The sequence below is a fragment of the Podarcis bocagei genome, assembly GCF_964188305.1.
Source record: "Podarcis bocagei genome assembly, chromosome: 6".
NCBI classification, from domain to species: domain Eukaryota; kingdom Metazoa; phylum Chordata; class Lepidosauria; order Squamata; family Lacertidae; genus Podarcis; species Podarcis bocagei.
The window spans coordinates 94,662,488-94,682,663 of NC_138130.1; the positions used below are offsets into that span (position 1 = coordinate 94,662,488).

The window sequence follows — 20,176 nt, forward strand, 5'->3', positions numbered from 1 at the left end:
TGCACAAATAAACTCCGTAGCCAAGACTCTCATCTCCAGAACCAAACGCCTGGCTGACAAAGACCACTTGACAACTGAGTTACAGAATCTTTCAAATGTGTTAATCGCCAACGGATACCAGCAAAACAGGGTTACGAAGCTAATCCAAAAAGAAACACCCCCCAAAAACCAAGACACAGAAGAAAACAATGGCATGGCCCTCCTTCCTTATATCAAGGGCACTACAGATAAAATTAGCAAAATCCTCCATAAACACAATATCAAAACAGCCTTTTGCACCAACCAAAAAATAGCCAATATCCTCAGAAACCCCAAAGATAAAATCCAGTTAGAAAACCAAGGGGTCTATGAAATACCCTGCAAAGTCTGCCCAGCCACGTACATTGGACAAACAAACAGACGAATAAATGCACGTATCGCAGAACACAAGAATGCCGTCAAAAAAGAAGAAAAAACTTCCTCTCTTTACCAACACATGAAAGAAACAGGACATGAAATTAATTTTTCAGATTCCAAATTGCTCTTTAACATGGAACACCACCACAAGAGAATAATCATGGAAGCCATCGAGATAGAGAAACACCCTCACAACATGAACAAGCGTGACGATACGTCCCGCCTGCCAGACATCTGGAAAATAGCCCTCCCCACAAAAACCGACACCAGAACCAGAGGCACACAGAACGCCATCTCCAATCAACCACACCAGACCCAAACCCAGACCCTCTCCACAGATAAATTACAGACACCATCCAGTAGCCAAACCATAGTGGCACCTCCGGATGCTGCACCCCCCTGCAATCCCTACACAGATCTGGCTGGCACAGGGCACAAAACCACAGCTCGCCCCTATACACGAAGCCAAGCCAGAGCACAACTAAGTGCAGTACAGCCATCTTCTCAGAAAAACTCTTCACAAGGTCAAGAGGTCAAGACACGAAAGCTTTAGCAACTAATCCACACCTAATGACCCTCCTAAGTGGTACTCAGAATATCACTCAAGAAATCACTCAAGATATCCCTCAAGTAATTAACAAAAGAAGAAAAGACACACTAACCTGGGAACTTCCTCTCTGCCCAGAACGTTGGAGGCTATACACCACACCCCCTCAACAGTATTTATAGGAACTCAAACACTGAGATCCTGCTCTGTTCTAGTAACAAGAAGCCGAAAGCACCAGCCTGAAGATGACGAGTGAGACCTCGTCGAAACGTCGCCTAGACACCCCAACTCTTACACGGGAAGACACCCGAAGACACCAAAACCTGCATATATATCTATATCTATATATCTATATCTATATATCTATATCTATATCTATATCTATATCTATATCTATATCTATATCTATATCTATATCTATATCTATATCTATATCTATATCTATATCTATATCTATATCTATATCTATATCTATATCTATATCTATATATATATAGTTATCTCATGCTCCCATGCCTCCTGGATTCATCACGTACCGTACCCTATCATATAAAAATAATTAAGATGTAGCTGTCCGCCTGCAGATTAGATAGAGAAATGTAGATATTGGCACACAGGGACTGTAAAGGGTTTAAGATGATATTTACAAGCAGAAATCAATCGGTGGCTCTGTTGGGCTGCATTTTTAAAGTATAGACCCTTTGGGGTGTTATCTGTGATCTTCCTGATCGGAGTCTGTGCCAGCTAAGTATGCCAGGCTATATGCTCCCTTTCTTGCCTCCTGGCTCTGGATACCCCGCCCTCCTTGCCTTTTCCTCCTTTGATCTATTTAAAGAACCAATTATGCATGTGCTTATCTGTGCTGTGGAAGCGCTGTTAATATATGCATGAAGTAATTGCTTATCTTTTCCAACTGAGGTCACCGGTTTAGCTTGCTGCCGCTTCCCCCTAGGCTCCTGTTTTGAAAACACAAACTTGCCCACAGGGTATTTTTAAATTTGTATTTTAGCTAGCCAAAGAAATGCACGGGCTTCAATCCATGGAACGCTTGATTGCTATCACCCTTGCTAAGAACATAACAGCCGCTGGATCAGGCCAAGGGCCCATGTAGTTCAGCATCCTGCTCTCACAGAGGCGAGCCAGAGGTCTGTGGGAAAGCTACAAGCAACACCCAAGCAGAAGGACACTGTATCCCCTCCTGTGATTTCCAACTGGTACTCAGAAGTATATTGACTGAGACTGCAGAGGCAAAGCATAGCCATCATATCTAGCCAGCCATGTTCACTATGAATTTGTCCAATCCCATCTAAGAACCAGCGGGGCTACCTTTGAAGGTGACCCGGAAAATACAACTAATCCAGAATGCGGCAGCTAGACTGGTGACTGGGAGCGGCCGCCCAGACCACATAACACCAGTCTTGAAAGACCTACATTGGCTCCCACTACATTTCTGAGCACAATTCAAAGTGTTGGTGCTGACCTTTAAAGCCCTAAACGGTCTCGGTTCAGTATATCTGAAGGAGCATCTCCACCTCCATCGTTCTGCCCGGACACTGAGGTCCAGTGCCGAGGGCCTTCTGGCGGTTCCCTCACTGCGAGAAGGAAAGCTACAGGGAACCAGGCAGAGGGCCTTCTCAGTAGTGGCGCCCACCCTGTGGAATGCCCTCCCATCAGATATCAAAGAAATAAACAACTATCAGACTTTTAGAAGATATCTGAAGGCAGCCCTGTTCAGGGAAGTTTTTAATGTGTCACATTTTGATGTATTTTTAATCCTTGTTGGAAGCTGCCCAGAGTTGCTGGGGAAACCATGATGTAAGTAATGGGCCCCACCTGCTAGCCTGCACCCTAAAATATCACTGGTTTGCTCATTTCTGTATATAGGGTGTCTACATTCTGCATGTGCAAATGGCTTTCGATACCTATTAGGTCCATAAATTACCACATAGCATATATTCGACAGAAAAAAAGCGACAATTTATTGCTGACAAAGGACAGCTGGACATATAAAGGGCCCCATTCCCTTCAGTAGCTTAGGGCCTCATCAAACCAAAATCCAGCACTGGGTGTATATATTTTACGAAATAAATACGTAAGCTAGCACCTCGCTGCTGATGAACATACTTTGTACAGAAGCATACAGAAGTGGAGAGCAGGGACAGATCACAGGGTGCTGGGTAGACTTTGTCCCATGCTTGTGCAAATAGCAGCAGCAGATCATACTTTCACAAAAAACAGTCAGTTTGAAAGAAACATATTGCGCGGCTTGGCCTTCAGTGACGCAAGCCCAATTTTCAACCTGCAGTTTTCAACACTGTTTTTTTTTTTTATAACAACAACAACAATGACAACCGAAAGATCACTACAGTACTGAGGTTTAGGCAGCAAGCAACTCCTCTCTACATGTTCCCTGGCAGAAAATCCATTGAGCAGACATGTATCAGGCAGGCCAGAAATCCTTTGCACACTTACTGGGAGAGTCACTCCGGCCAATGCCTGCAGAACTTCTGGTGGGAATGTTGTAGATACTAGGAGAGGATATATTGATTTAATAGTATCCTTCCTCACTCACACTTGTGCGTCATCAGCAGAGTGCATTCCCCAATATATAGCAGGAAGCTAGTTGGTAGATCCGTCTGAATCTCTTTACTTAAGCAATCCAATCTGGCTTTGTTCATATTCCGGGTAAGACTCCTTTTATCCCTCCTAAAAAGAATAAAGGCACAAGAAGCTTCTTTTAAAAGTAATAAGAAGTTTACTCACATTCAGTTCACAGTTGGATCCCTGAAGGCAGGCTTTAGCTAGTAGTTGTAGATACAGTGTGGCTTACATTCTTGTAGGGATGGGCACATGTGGCAGAGAGCCAGCAGTGCAGTCCAAGAGAAGAAAAGGCATCAAAAGAGGAAGGTGGCTGCGTGACTGGACCTTTTGTGGGGTCTGCAAGGGTCACGCCCACCTACCTGGTCACATGCAAAGGAAGGATGCTCCAGACCAGGTGTAACAGGAAGTTCAACTGGCTGGATCAACACCCCCCCCCCTGTCTGTGTCCACTCTAGGCAAACAGGAAGTGTTGTACTTGACTGCTTATGTTACATCCCACACTTCTGATGGTATCAGAATCCAAATGCCTCCTCACTTAACTCATGCATGCTGAACGAGAAGTCTGTGAACCCTGCATGGATCTTCCCACCAATGCCGTTAAGTTAGAGATCGCAAGCTGGCTGGAGAAGCATCACACAACTAGATTAATCACCAATTGTTGGAGGTGTGCCAGGACTGGAAGGAAGAGTAGCAAAGTTTTTGCAACTCTGTTGGCCAATCCTTGGTAACAATAGTTGCATTTATTGGTTCTAAAAGCAATTACCGGTACTGCTCCTCTGAGAGCAGGGCAAGCCCAGGTAACATGGGGAGCTGCTTATATGGAGGCAGACTGTTTCACCGAGTGAACGTCAAAGTATCCCAAATGTTCTGCTCTGCTTTTCTCAGCAGGAGGAATATTGTGGTCCTTTTCTCAGTGGTGCACTGGGGCATCCTGATTAAACATATCAAAATATTTCAGAATCATGCAATACTTGTGCTATATGAATTTTAAGGTCTCTCAAATAGAATAAATATTCATAAATGCACACATATATAAATGAACCACGTGTCTGAAATAGTATGGGAGAGCAATCCTGAAGCCATTTTGACTCTCCCAATGACCTCAAATATACCTCTGCAGTAAGGGAGACAAATGGGGAAAGCCTTCCCGTTGTCTTTTTGCTTGCAAAGCCTGTCTTAAGGGCGTATTTGTGTATGAATAGGGTGAGCTGGTGAACCTGTTAATTCAGGAACTAAAGTATTAACCATTAAAGTATTAACTAAAGTATTAACCATCGCAAAAGAATGGTCAGGCTGCCAATGTAATGCAATTAGTGGCCATTATCAGGTATCCAGGCAGACAGTATTTCTGCTGTAGACCGCCTCCTTCTGTGATGTATGCATGATGTTTTAGGGAGTGGTCTTGGGCAATTTCAAAAGTCTATATAAGGGCTTGTGCGCCATTGTTCAGGGTTCTCCTCCCTCCTGTGTGTGGTGAGTGGAGACCCTGTTGCAACAGTTCCTTTAATAAAGATCAGGCTTACTAACCGCTTTGCTTCTCAGTATTCTCTTGTTGACCTCTGTTGACTTCTCCTACCGATAGGGAACCTTAGGAGGACTCTGTACAAACTCTGGAATGCCCCATAAGGGAAAAGGAGCAGTTTTTTCTTCTTCTTATAATGCATGAAGTTTGCTGCTACAAGATGCAGCGATGGCTCCTTGCAGGAAAATTAACTACCAACCCCAAAATTTGGGATCCTCTCCAAACCCGTGCTCCAGTTTTGCAGGGTTTTTCTTTGCACCGTTTTGCAGCAAAAATCTGGCATTTTGCAGCACCCAACAAACTGAGCAGTTGATACATCAAACATGGTGTTTGTACTTAACATTAACTACGAATCCCAAAATTTGGGATCCCCTCCACATCAGTGCCAAACTGTTGCAGTTGTTTTGCAGCAAAAACTCCATGTTTTGCACTTGTGCCATATTCTTTCAGGAAGGTATTTCTGAATGACGCATCCAAACCATACATTTAAAGTCAACCTCCTTGTGTATGATATGGAGGTAAAAATGAAAAATCTGACATGTGCCTTTTTGTGTAAAGTACGGTAAAGGAGGAAGTCACAATCTGCAACAGTCTGTGCTGTCTAAATTCTAAACCCTTCTGTGCTGGCTCTTTTAAACACTGTAAGGAATGACTTAGGTCAGATTTGGACGGCTGGTCATATAAATATATTTGTGGAGTGACTACAGTGCTGGGAAACAGCACTTTTCTTTGTTGCGCTGTGGGCATTGCGTAAACCTCATTTTGCGTGATATAAATATTTTATCTTTAAACACGATTGCCCCATTCTCTGCATGTCATCTGTCGCGAGCTGAACAGAGCCCTTTTTTCCACATCAATATGTTGTTTGGTGGCTCCATCACTAGCCTGATTCAGCATATGATAAAGTCTGTAAATGTTTAATCTCATGCTAAGGCGGGAGCTTTGTTCTAAAGCCAGGCTCATAGGTGCCAACTCACTGGGGCCCTGGGTGCCCGAGCACCCACAAAATTCTCCATGAAGGGGCTAGGCACCCACAAATTTAGGTGCCAGGGCCATGAACTCTTCATGGCACCCACAGCCCCAGGCACCCATGGTTACAGGGCCAATTTGGCACTCCTAGTCTGGCTGAATAAGAATTCAGTTGCCCTGTATCTGCCCCACATGCAAAGAATTGTGTGAATCAGCCTTGAGTCAGAGCCGGCTTACATGACTAAAGTTATATGCTGGGAAAATACTGTATTAGCAAAGGGCTAATATTGTCCTTGGGACGCAGGTGGCGCTGTGGGTTAAACCACAGAGCCTAGGGCTTGCCGATCAGTAGGTCGGCAGTTCGAATCCCCACGACGGGGTGAGCTCCCGTTGCTCTGTCCCAGCTCTTGCCAACCTAGCAGTTTGAAACCATGTCAAAGTGCAAGTAGATAAATAGGCACCACTTCGGCGGGAAGGTAAACGGCGTTTCCGTGCGCTGCTCTGGTTCGCCAGAAGCGGCTTAGTCATGCTGGCCACATGACCCGGAAGCTGTACGCCGGCTCCCTCGGCCAATAAAGCGAGATGAGCGCTGCAACTGGACCTAATGGTCAGGGGTCCCTTTACCTTTACCTAATATTGTCCTTAGTCCAGTAGAGTCCTGGGTGGTGAAGAGCAGCTGAAAATAATGATTATATACTAAAATATATCTTTATTTTATTTTTATTGTATGCATCAGAAGTATACAAGATAACATAAGGACATGAGATCCACCCCCCCCCATTTTACAATGAGAAACCTAATCAAGTCCTTAGAAGGTTCTTCTTCATTGTCACCAGGAACTACTGATAACAAGCTCTTTAACCATGGGCAGATAATGAGGCTTATCTCAGCAACAGCATCATCCCAGAGGCAACCCCAAAATAATAAAATCATGAGACCACGAGCGTCATCTAGTCCAATCCAATGCAGGAAACTTTCACCCAACACGGGGCTCAAACCCCTAACCCTGAGATTAAGAGTCTCATATTCCGCTGAGCTATCCCAACGGGATGGAAGACTGTTTTCAACGGAAACTGTTTATAGATTTTGGTGAAAACAATCTAATTGTTTTTAGCCTGTTTTAATGCTTTTTTGTTGTTGTTTTTGTTCTTAAATTGTTTGTGCGTTGACTCTATGTGGCTCCTCAGAGACAAAGGGCGGGATATAAATCCAAAAAATTAATGTATTTGCTGCTTTGTTTTCCAGCATGAAATGCTGGCCGCAGCATAAGTAGGGGTCCAAGCCCTGCAGGAACCTGAGCACCAACAAAAAAAAATTGAACTTGTGGAAACTTTCCTTTTAAATTTGCCCTAATTGTTTGTTGAGGAACATTTTCCCTATCCAGTCCAGATGGTGGTTGGTATCTGATGCCTCCCCAATTATTCTGATAAGTATTAATTGATTTATCTGTATCGACAAGCGTTCTGAATATTGTGCTCAAATGCACAACTTTTATATTTTCCCAGAAAGATTATTATTATTTTTATATCCCACCTTTCTCTCCCATGAACTCAAGGTAGCGTACATGTTCTCCCCTTCCTCATTTAATCCCCACAACCCTGGGAGGTAGTTGAGGCATTGCAGGGGATTGGACTAGAAGATGACCTTCAGGAACACTTCCAGTTCCACAGTTCTGTGATTCTACAAAAGGCAGTGACTGGCCCAAGGTCACTCGGTGAGCTTTGTGGCCAAGTGAGAATTTCAACCCTGGGGTCCTAGTTCAGCGCTCTAACCACTACACTACACTGCCTCTCCAATTGCCCCAAACCCTGAAGAGCTATTTCCAGGCAGACGAGACTAGCCTTTCCCAAGCTGGTGCCCTGCAGATGTTATGGACTAAAACTCCCACCACTGCTTCCATTGCTGGTGGAAATTGTAGTCCAGAACATCTGGATGATGCTTTCTTGGGGAAGACCAATCTAAGCAATGGATGGATCATTCGTCTAATTTTCCAGATGTCTCCCGGCACATTGACTTATCTTCTACTGGATTCCCATCTGTCTCCCCCCCCCCATTTAGTTGTTTGAATTGACCCTTATTCTTCCTATGCAAAATGGTTTATTAGTTGTTTGACCAGTGCAATACCGCAGCTGTCTGCTCTTATTTAGGGGGAAACAATGACTCTTTTGTGTTAGGCTGAATCTTATCAGACACACGCTGCAACATAATGAATGGGTGCAACTCCCTGCAGAGGGTTGTAGATGGGTCTTATCTGAGAGGGGGATCCCTTGCATGATGTGTGAGGATTAGAAAAGGGTGCGAGAGACATTTGGGAGATGCAGAAGAGGGCGTGGAGATGAGAGAACAAAAGCAATCCTGTCACAGTCAAGGATATTGGCACAGACCCAATCCTAGGCATGCTTACTCAGAAGAATTCCCAGTTGAAGCTGCAAACCTTATACACAGTTGCCCAGGAGAGAGCTTCCTTCAGCTCAGTGGTTTTGAGTTGATGCACTGTAGGTGTGCAGAGCATTGCAGCCTCAGTAGAAAATGGGAAGGAGCATTTTCAAAGACCCTGATGGAGCTGGGCTTTTGGCAAAACTGATGCCATTAAGATTGCAGGAAGAAATATCAACAACCTCAGATATGCAGATGACACAACCTTGATGGCAGAAAGTGAGGAGGAATTAAAGAACATTTTAATGAGGGTGAAAAAGAAAAGCACAAAATATGGTCTGAAGCTCAACATTAAAAAAACAAAGACCATGGCCACTGGGCCCATCACCTCCTGGCAAATAGAAGGGGAAGAAATGGAGGCAGTGAGAGATTTTACTTTCTTGGTTTCCATGATCACTGCAGATGGTGACAGCAGTCACGAAATTAAAAGATGCCTGCTTCTTGGGAGAAAAGCGATGACAAACCTAGACAGCATCTTAAAAAGCAGAGACATCACCTTGCTGACAAAGGTCCATATAGTTAAAGCTATGGTTTTTCCAGTAGTGATGTATGGAAGTGAGAGCTGGACCATAAAGAAGGCTGATTGCCGAAGAATTGATGCTTTTGAATTATGGTGCTGGAGGAGACTCTTGAGAGTCCCATGGACTGCAAGAAGATCCAACCTATCCATTCTTAAGGAAATCAACCCTGAGTGCTCACTGGAAGGACAGATCCTGAAGCTGAGGCTCCAAGACATTGGCCACCTCATGAGAAGAGAAGACTCCCTGCAAAAGACCCTGATGTTGGGAAAGATGGAGGGCACAAGGAGAAGGGAATGACAGAGGACGAGATGGTTGGACAGTGTTCTCGAAGCTACCAGCATGAGTTTGACCAAGCTGCGGGAGGCAGTGGAAGACAGGAGTGCCTGGCGTGCTCTAGTCCATGGGGTCACGAAGAGTCGGACATGACTAAATGACTAAACAACAACAACGATGCACTGAGTCCTGTTTCCTATCTCTCCCACTGAGACAGTGTGTTGGAATGGTAACAGCTCATAGAATCATAGAGTTGTGACCACGAGGGTCATTCCCCTGCAATGCAGGAATTGCTTTGCCCACTGTGGGGCTCGAACCCGTGACCATAAGATTAAGAGTCTCACGATTTACAGACTGAGCTATCTTGTTGAGGGAGAAGAGGCCTGATGGAGCTGTTGTTTGACTCCAGCTCCCATCAACCCCAGCCAAGATGATCAATAGTCAGGGATGAGGGGGACTGGAGACCAACCCAGGAGGAGTTCACTATTATTGCTCTAACTGCTGGACATGCGTAATACCAATAACAATAATTTTATTATTTGTACCATGCCCATCTGGGTGGCTTCCAACAAATATAAAAACATAATAAAACATCAACCATTAAAAACCTCCCTAAAGAGGGCTGCCTTCAGATGTCTTCTAAAAGTCAGATAGTTGTTTATTTCCTTGATGTCTGATGGGGGGTGTTCCACAGGGAAGGTGCCACCACTGAGAAGGCCCTCTGCCTGGTTCCCTGTAACCTCACTTCTCACAGTGAGGGAACTTCCAGAAGACCCTTGGAGGAGAACCTCAGTGTCCCTGCTGAATGATGGAGGTGGAGACGCTCCTTTGGGTATACAGGGCCAAGGCTGTTTAGAGCTTTGAAGGTCAGCACCAACACTTTGATTTGCGCTTGGAAACATAGTGGGAACCAGTGTAGATAACAGGGTATACGGTAATTGTGTTGTTAAACTTACCATGGAATAAGCCCTATTGAATACAATGAAGCTTCTGACTAAGCAATAGCTTCTGACCATAGCAATAGCTCCCATTGTGGCATAGCTGGTGGGACTTAATGGACAAGGAACCAAACTTTTAGTGTCATTCGCCCAGTTCTTTGGATTCCCACATGACAGGGTGGATGTTGCCAGCCTTCACGTCTTGTTTGCAGACACCTTGGTAACACAGAGTTGGTCTGCCAACTGGCCTGGTGCTTGAAGCTGGCTCCCCATACAGCACATCCTTGGGAGAGATCCTGCCATCTTCAATTCCATGGACATGATCTGCCCCAGCTGCAAACATGTCTCTACAGCCACAGCAGCCGCTGCGACCTTCCAGCAGTTTGACCTCACCCCCAAAGGGGCACTCCTCCATTATCTCCCAAGACAGACAGATGCCAACAGGTTCTGTCAAGTATCGTCTAATAGCAGGCACCTTCTGTTTAAACCTTTAAATGTTTGCAGAAAACATTTCTATGCTGCAAGGATTTTGAAAAAAGAAAGCAAGAAAAGCATCTGCAGTAATAGCAAGTGATATGTGAGTTAAGTGTTTTCATGTGCTTTTTAACGTAATTTGTGTGTAATTGTTGTAAACCACTTTTGATTTTCTTAAATGACATTTTGGCCCACGAGTATTCTTCATAAATAAAGTGACAGAATCATGGAGTTGGAAGGGACACCGATGGTCACCTAGTCCAACCCCCTGCAATGTCAGAATCCTGCCCACAGCCATCCCTGGGTGGCCTCAAACTGCCAACCTTCTGGTTAACAGCCGGACACACTGATCCACTGCACCACAAGGACTAGTGTCACAGAGGCATAAAAAGTTACCCTCAACAGCTGGCCAGTACAGCGAGTGGGATGTAAATTCTGTTCCGTGTGTTTGGTTGGTGGTTCGAGGCCACCCTGGGAATCCCGCATTGCAGGGGGTTGGACCAGAATGGGGCCCCTTTCCATCTGTACATATCTATGATTCTAAAGCCACAAGATGCATAAGATACGTGCTCCTGTTCATGTTTGTTCAGCAGCAAGCTCGAAGATCCGAGCGAGTTTGCAAAGAATTGCAGCCTTGCAGAGGTGCCAACTGGATTAAGCCTTGCCCCACATAATTGATCACGTGTTGCACCCCCCAAAATTTAAATGACAATGCCCATCAACTTTGGAGAGGGCGGAAGCTGTCCCCCTCAAAATAAATATTGGGGGAAGGGGACGAAGAGACCTCGGCCCCTTGGAATTGGCTCTTCCGCAGCCTTACGCCCAAAGTCGGAGCTAGCCTAGACGGCAGTCCGCCCCCTCCAGTTCCCAGGCGGTTCGGTCATTTTCAATTCCGCCGAATGTGCTAAGCAAGCTCCGCCGCGGCGCTCCTACGCCCTGGGGCACCGAAGCCTTTTCCAAACGGCCGCAGTCGCCCCGCCGCTCCCGGGAAAGTGACCCCGCGCGGGCTTCTAACTTTCCCTCGGTGGGCGCGGCTCCCTATCGGGGCGGGCCGGCCCCTCCCCCGCCCGCCGGCCCCTCCCCCGGGCAGGTTGCTCCCCCCACCCCTCGCCGGCCTCCGCCATTGGCCGCGGCGCCTGGCGTTCGCTGGAGGGGCTGCCTCGCTTGGTGTCACCCCGCGCTGCACTGCCGGCTCAGCCAGACGCGCGCTCCGAGGGCGCACGGGCCGGGCGCACGGACTGTACGGGCGTTTTGGGTCGGCGGGGCCGCTTTGGGGTGGCGCCTCGCGGCTTCCTCGTGTCTCTCGGGCTGGGCTGGAGCCCGGCGGCGAAGGGGAAGCCGGGCAGCTGGCTGGGCGATGGCCCCGGAGCCGGGGGAAAACGCTGCCCGGCTGCTGCTGCTGCTGCCGCTGCTGCTCCTGTTTCTCCTGCGGGCGCAAGGCGCGCGCGGCTTCGACGAGGAGGAGCGCCGCTGCGATGCCATCCGCATCCCCATGTGCCAGAACCTGGGCTACAACGTCACCAAGATGCCCAACTTGGCCGGCAACGACTGGCAGCCCGACGCCGAGTTGCAGCTCACCACCTTCACGCCGCTCATCCAGTACGGCTGCTCCAGCCAGCTCAAGGTGGGTCTGACGTCTCCTCCAACCCCGGCCTCTCCGCGCCCCGTCTGGGCTCTTTCCCTCGCTCGCCAAACGCCCAGGGATTTATCCGGCCCTCGAGGCTGGTAAAGGGTGCCGCTTACCTTGAGGGCTGCGCGCCGGCGGAGCTCCCCGCGGACGCTTCTCCTTGGGGAGTCGGCAGCCCTGAGCTGCGCGCAGTTCCCTCCCGACCCGAGGGTTGCGATCCTGAGCCCATTTTACATAGGAGGAGTAATCCCGTTCGGACCGCACCTGGCTTTAACGTCGGGGAAAACGCGCGCAAAAGAGAACGCCGCTCAGCCACTTCTGGGTTTTTCAAAAGGCTGGTGTTTTTTAGCGCCAGCGATGAGCCAGAAGTGGACGCTGCGGCTGGAGTGAATGCATGAGAGGGTCTCGGGGCGTGTGCAGAGTGCATTTCCCTTACCGCTGTGGGAAGGTGGTGATTCAAACTTATTTGGGAGGAGCGTCCTCTGAGGGTGGGAGCGCACTTCACAAGCCTAGACGTGGGGGGCTATATGCTCGGGAGTGGAGTGCTTTCTGTGCATGCTTAAGGTTACTGTTCTCTTATTGCTTCACACAAAAAGGAACTTTAGCCAAGGATGTTGAGGGTGGGTGGTGGGGCTCCGCCTCAGACCCAATTCTTCTGCCATACCTGGCGTGTTATTCACTGCTAGGATGAGGAAATAGGGAGTGTTCCCCAGACCTTCGAAACACACTCATGGCAGCAATGGAGAGCCTAATCCACTCCCGGGTGTTTCCAGACAGAAGGCTTTGGGGGGATCAGGTGTGCTGATTCAGCCGGGAGTCTGAAGCTGGCCAACTCTCAAACAGGGCGGTGCGTTGTGCGTGCCATGCCCACCCTTCGTAGTTCAAACCTCAGACGGGGGGCTTATTGGATCCGAGTCCAAAAGGCTGGAGATCAGAGTTGCCTTTCTGCTTGAGTGTAAAGCCCCTTCGCTGTTCGAGGCTACTTTTTGCTCCTTGTGCCACCTGCCTCTGTGTGTTTTGATTTCCACCTCCTCGTCTGTCTCTTCCCCATTTTGCTGTGATGACCTGATAACGAACCTCTGGTACCAGTAGCCCTAAACGGTCTGGGATCCCCGGTTCTCGGAAACCCGATAATCCAGCCTGCTGCCCCTTTCAGGTGTTCCCTCCCTCGGCCCGGCAGTTTGGTGCAGAAGAGACGTTGAGCCCTCCAGCGGCAGGCACCAACTTTAATCCAGCTCTGCCTCCGCATGCCTGGAGCTTTTGCTGGGCAGATGTTGTTAATCCTCAGCTGGGCAAAGCCACCCCTGCAAGAAGAACACTGCCCCAGAAATCCTGTTTGCCCTGTGTACCTGACCCCTTGAAACTCAGATACATACACCCCCAATTGCACAAGGACGGACACGCTAGACTTCTGCACAGCCCCAGGGAAACGTGTCTCCTTCTCCTTGAGCTGCTTTGTGGAACTTTGCACCAGATATAGACCATCTCCCTCCTTTGTGGAGCTGACCTGAGCCACGCAGACACACCCTCTGATTGCAGGAGAGTCTTCAGAAAGCAATGCTTCCACAGGGGGCTTCCCAGAATCTTGCATTCGCTGGGGAGCCGCAGCAGGTCTGCGGTAAACCTTCAGTTCTTTTCAGTGAATTGCCACGGCTCCCAAACAGTCCAACGCCTGCTTTGCTATACCTTGGCACAACCAGGCGCAAAGAGCCCAGAGGGCAGATAGTAGCTGACATTTAGAAGAGAGGAAAAACACACACACAAAAAACAACCTTTGCCAAGTATCTCAAAGCAGCAGATGCAATTGGATATTTACCCCCCTGGTGGGTGGGTGGAAGAGGGAGGGAGACAGAAGAGTTCAAATTAGGAACGCCACACATTGAGACATCTTCACAGCTTTCTGAACCTGGGTTGCAAATTCTTGCCATCCAAGGTGAGGAGGGTGGCAGGTGCATTTAAGCCAACCAGGATTCAGCCCTGCCCCGTCATTTGCAGATTTGTTTTGGTAATTCTCTGTTCAGTTGCAGTGAGGAAGGTTGTTTGCTCCTTTATTTTCCAACTTGCCCGTGGGCAGTTAATATCTAACTTGCAGCTCTGGAGTGCAAAGCCACAGTTCCAGAAATCCCTGGGCATTTCCTGCTTTTCCTCCATGGAGTCCAAGGTTGCATATGTAGTAGTTCTCTCCCAGCTCCCACCAAATTTTACAACAACCCTGCGAGGTTGGTTAGGCTGACCCAGGGGCATCTAGTGAGCTTCATAACAGCAACAGGGATTTTGGACCTGGTTCTTCCTGGAACTACGATAGTCTGAGACGGAATGTCAAAGCTGCTTATGCCATTTCCCTTCTATTGTACGCAGAGCAGCTTGCAACATAAGAATAAAAACAATCAAAGTTATAAAATATGCAACTAAACCACACTCTTCTGGGCCTGGAAGGAAACCGGAAGGCTTATGCAGACATGCGAGAAGGAACTTTTGGTGCAAACATTTCCACTGGGTGTGAATCTGCAGATAAGAAACCCACTTACAATAACATCTAAATCCAGGAGGGGCTGCCAGGGTGAAACCGGAATATTCAAAAGATCTCTCCAGTTCTCTTTCGCTTCCCGAGTTCTCCCCCCTCCCTCTCTTGAGGTTAATTTACCCGTGAAGTCGGAAAGCAGTTGGCTTAAGAAACGATGGAGCTGAAATGGTTCCCCCCCTTTCTGATTGGCAGGTTATCCCTGCCTGAATGTATGTTCCCTCTGGCAGCTCAGGAATTTGGACTGCGGCTCACACGGGAGAGAGTGCGCTCTGAATTGGAGTTAATAAACAAAACGAGGAGCAGCTATGCCTGGAGTATTCCAGCTATTTTCACACCACTGGAGAGAGAATCTTCGAGTTGACTTCTAAATGGAATGTACTAAAGAAATGGGCAACTGTGCAGCTTCCAAGCGCAGGCGATGGCAAATGAAACACTCAGTTTTTTTCATGCAGTTAAGACAGCCTTGCAAATAAGCTCAGACAAGTTACTAGCCCACAAATATTTTTATTAGCCCACATTAGTAACTGCGGCCTAAGATTATTGTGATTTTTAAAGCATTCCTGCCTGGTCATAGGATCATAGAATCTTAGCGTTGGAAAGGGACCCCAGGGGTCATCTAGTCCAACCCCCCGCAATGCAGGGATTTCAGCTAAAGCATCCATGATAGATGGTCACTGAGAGGGATTCTGTACTTACTGCTGGCAGCTAAAGTGGTTGTTTACAAGCTTAATTTTCCATCTTTCTTTAAAACTGTTTCTTAATGGGAAGCCTGGTATTCTCTTGCATGTTTGGGAAATAAAGATCTTCCAGGGTTTAAAGAGCCAGGTTTAATTCAAAGAGCCTAGGTCTCTGTATGTGAGCTGGGACATGTCGCTGAGCCCTTGTCTGAAAAAGGGGAGTAATGAGACTGTAAAGCACTTTGCTAGACTTATTCCCAGCAATACCAAAACTTTCAGAACCCTAAAAAAGGGAGAAAGTCTGTCTAAACTTGGGAGTTATCCTGCCTGTGCTCACTTCATAAATGCAGAGTTTTAAAATCCATCTGAGGGCAGAACTCAAAACCTGGGTTCTTACACTTGCAGCAAATAATCCCCAGAAACAATAATAGTGTGGCTTAGAATCATGAATTGTACAGTTGGAAAGGGACACCAAGGGTCATCTAGTCCAACCCCCTACAAGGCAAGAATATTCCATTTGATTCTGTTGCATGGGTCAGGCATGATAGCCAAGTCTTTATAGAATTGAAGGAGGAGATGCTCTGGATGGAATTGTAGTCTGGGAGGGGGGAGATATATCATTGCCCTTTCCCATGAAATTTGCCCTCTGTAGCATATTTTCTAGTTTGAGTTTATACAGTGGTGCGTCGGTTTCAGAACAGCGCTGTTTATGAACAATTCGGTTTACGAACGCCACAAAATTGGAAGTAGTGTCCCGGTTTGAGGACTTTTACCTCAGTCTAAGAATGGAATCCGAATGGTGGAAAGGCACTGGCGGTGGGAAGCCTCACTAGGGAAAGCGTGCCTCGGTTTAAGAACCATTTCGGTTTAAGAACGGACTTCCAGAACAGGTTAAGTTCGTAAACTGAGGTACCACTGTACAGTGGTACCTTGACTTAAGAACTTAATTCGTTATGGAGGTCTGTTCTTAACCTGAAACCGTTCTTAAGCTGAGGTACCATTTTAGCTAATGGGGCGTCCTGCTGCTGCCGTGCGGCCGCCGCACAATTTCTGTTCTCATCCTGAGGTAAAGTTCTTAACCTGAGGTACTATTTCTGGGTTAGTGGAGTCTGTAACCTGAAGCGTCTGTAACTTGAAGTGTCTGTATCCCGAGGTACCACTGTACTCCTTAAAAATTCTTGTGTTCTGGACCAAACTAAATGTGCCTTGTCACACAATTTGGTGTTGCAGAGCTTTTTGTTTCGTTGTTTAGCAGCAGTTTAGCCCAGTCAGGACTGTCGTGTGGTGGGGGTCTACAGTCTTAACCAGACTCCCCTCCCTGATCCTGCAATCTGCCATGGAAGGAGGAAAGGGACCATCACAAATAGTCGGAAGGCAGGGTGAGTCCTGACTGGGACAGTGGCAAAGGGATTGAGACTCTCCCTTCCTGCCTGGGACATTTCCCTCTGGAGCCACCTATTTCTTAAACAAGCAGCTATGCAGCATCAAACCACGTGATAAAAGTTAGGGTTTGCCATATTTCAACAAGTGACAATCCGGACACAAAATAAAATTGCCTATTTTTAAGGGAAATCGGGAAAAATGACATTGCCGACATGGCTTGCCATATGTCCGGATTTTCCTGGATGTTACAGTGGTACCTCGGGTTAAGTACTTAATTCGTTCTGGAGGTCCATACTTAACCTGAAACTGTTCTTAACCTGAAGCACCACTTTAGCTAATGGAGCCTCCTGCTGCCGCTGCGCCCCCGGAGCACAATTTCTGTTCTCATCCTGAAGCAAAGTTCATAACCCGAGGTACTTTTTCTGGGTTAGCGGGGTCTGTAACCTGAAGTGTCTGTAACCTGAAGTGTATGTAACCCGAGGTACCACTGTATTGCCAATTTCTGCCTGGACACTGCTTATGACCACAGTATTCCAGATATGCCTGGGAAATTCTGGACGTATGGCAATCCTATAAAAGTCCCATCTGGTTTGGCCTTCAAGAATGAATGATGTGCTTTTTCTGTACGCGTTTTGTGAAATATAGCTCTGTGCTGATCCTTGGTATGACCTTGGCCAAATCTTAAAGTGTGAGCAAAATGCACACTGAAGCTTTTGCAACTGAACACTTTCAGGTTTATGTTCTGTATTAAAACGCGATTCCCAGGTTTATTTTCCCTCAGTGGCTTGGGGGGGGGGGAGAGAGCGTGCTGGTGCCTTCCTACAGCCTCCTAAAAGTTGTCTTGTCCTTTCTTTCCTCCCCCTCTCTCTTTCTTCCAGTTCTTCCTTTGCTCCGTCTATGTCCCCTTGTGCACGGAAAAGATCGACACCCCGATTGGCCCCTGCAGCGGCATGTGCCTCTCCGTCAAGAGGCGCTGTGAGCCGGTCCTGAAGGAATTCGGCTTCTCCTGGCCGGAAACCCTGAACTGCAGCAAGTTCCCGCCGCAAAATGGCGACAACCACATGTGCATGGAGGGCCCGGGGGACGAAGAGGTGCCTCTTCACAGCAAGTCGCCCTTGAACCCTGGAGAGGAATGCCACTCAGTGGGATCGAACCCGGACCAATACATCTGGGTCAAGAGGAGCCTGAACTGCGCCCTTAAGTGTGGTTACGACGCCGGCCTCTACAGCCGTTCGGCCAAGGAGTTTACAGACATCTGGATGGCTGTGTGGGCTAGCCTGTGCTTCATTTCCACAGCCTTCACAGTCCTGACCTTTCTGGTTGATTCCTATCGGTTTTCCTACCCCGAACGCCCCATCATTTTCCTGAGCATGTGCTACAATATTTATAGCATCGCCTATATCGTCCGGCTGATCGTGGGCCGGGAGAGGATTTCCTGCGACTTTGAGGAGGCGGCAGAACCTGTCCTCGTCCAAGAAGGCCTCAAGAACACAGGATGTGCTATCATTTTCCTGCTGATGTACTTTTTCGGGATGGCCAGCTCCATCTGGTGGGTGATCCTGACGCTGACCTGGTTCCTGGCTGCAGGGCTCAAGTGGGGCCACGAGGCCATCGAAATGCACAGCTCCTATTTCCACATTGCGGCCTGGGCCATCCCCGCCGTGAAGACCATCGTCATCCTGATCATGAGGCTGGTGGACGTGGACGAGCTGACCGGGCTGTGCTACGTGGGGAACCAGAACCTGGACGCACTGACGGGTTTCGTGGTGGCTCCTCTTTTCACCTATTTGGTGATTGGGACCCTGTTCATTGCGGCCGGCCTGGTGGCTCTGTTTAAAATCAGGTCCAACCTTCAGAAGGACGGGACGAAAACCGACAAGCTGGAGAGGCTGATGGTGAAAATTGGGGTCTTTTCGGTGCTCTACACCGTCCCGGCCACCTGCGTCATCGCCTGCTACTTCTACGAAATCTCCAACTGGACTATCTTCCGCTACTCGGCGGACGACTCCAACATGGCGGTGGAGATGCTGAAGATCTTCATGTCCCTGCTGGTGGGCATCACCTCTGGCATGTGGATTTGGTCTGCCAAAACGCTACACACCTGGCAGAAGTGCTCGAACCGGCTGGTGAACTCTGGCAGGGTGAAACGGGGGGAGAAGAGGGCCGACGGCTGGGTGAAGCCTGGGAAAGGGAACGAGACTGTGGTATAAAGTGGACCAACGCACGGCGGGTGGACCTGCCGGGTGTGCTCTCTCTCCGCCTGCGGGAAGAGCTGGGTTCACGCGAGCAACTGCGGCAGGAGCGTCGCAGTGGTTTGCGCGCCATGGGAAGGAGCTGTGCTTTTTGGGAGGTGGTGGGGAGAGGGCGCGCAGAGAAGGCCCGAATAAACTGCAAGGACTTGTTTGTGTGTGTGTGTGCTGTGAACAGCAGGGCTTTGCTCCCGCAAAAAAACAGCAACAAAGGGAGCCTGCAGAGGCTTTCAGAAGCTGTGAAGACAAAAAATGGGAACCGGTTGAATTGTGGCATCCTTGTGCCTTGAGGAGTCTTGGGACTTAGCACCTCCTAGTGACGCATCATGTGCCTTCCCTTTATTCCTCCTCACCCTGCCCTGAGTTGTATTTTTAGCTGTGTGTCTTGTGCAGGAAAGAATTTAGAAAGGGGATCTCTGCTGCTGTTGTTCTAGGGAACTCTTCTTCAGGGCTGCTGGCTTCCAGGGACTTGAGATCCTGCTGCGCAAAGGTCTGCCGCCATGGAGGGTTGGAAGGTGAACGTTCGCCTTCCAGCACCTGCCCTGATGTCTGCATGCTGATAGGGCTGTCAGATAATCGGAAGCCAACACAGTCCCTATCGTCTAAGCCAGCCTAGGACAACCTGGCCGCCTCCAGCTATTGCTGGGCTACATCAGCCCCTGCCCGCAACCCCGTGCTGATGGGAGTTGTAGTCCCAACAACCTCTGGAGTCCACAAGGTTGTCCGAGGTCAATCCAAACCATAAGTAGGCAGAAGGGAGCTTACTGGTAGATTTCTGAGATGTTTGCTGTTGGTCAGCAAGGATTTCTGACTCTTAGATGTTCAACCATAGCAGCAACACAGTGACCCTCCCTGAATTATACTGCTAAAATGAAGGAAGCTTGGGGTAACCCAGGGATGTGTGTCTGTGTGGAAGGCCTGCAAGCTCTATCCAGTTCTGAGACTTGGAAGCACATTTCTGGGCTCAGATTTCTTTCGTTCTTTCCCAGTGTTAGGTGTTCTGCACAAGCTCCAGGTGCTGAACATCAGGATCCTTGAA

General features: G+C 48.3%; 1 protein-coding gene across 1 annotated transcript; it reads left to right on the forward strand.

The window, feature by feature from the left end:
- Positions 1–11,833: 11,833 nt before the first annotated feature.
- On the forward strand, positions 11,834–19,289 carry FZD4 (frizzled class receptor 4). The gene is made up of 2 exons (XM_081197396.1): positions 11,834–12,301; positions 17,767–19,289. Exons 1-2 carry the CDS (start codon positions 12,035–12,037, stop codon positions 19,096–19,098), a joined length of 1,599 nt encoding a protein of 532 aa, XP_081053522.1. The 5' UTR covers positions 11,834–12,034; the 3' UTR covers positions 19,099–19,289.
- Positions 19,290–20,176: the final 887 nt, after the last annotated feature.

Coding starts and splice junctions, on each gene's coding strand:
- FZD4 (XM_081197396.1), top strand. CDS start 12,035: ATGGCCCCGGAGCCGGGGGAAAACGCTGCCCGGCTGCTGCTGCTGCTG. Junction 12,302..17,766: donor GCTGCTCCAGCCAGCTCAAG/GTGGGTCTGACG, acceptor TCTTTCTTCCAG/TTCTTCCTTTGCTCCGTCTA.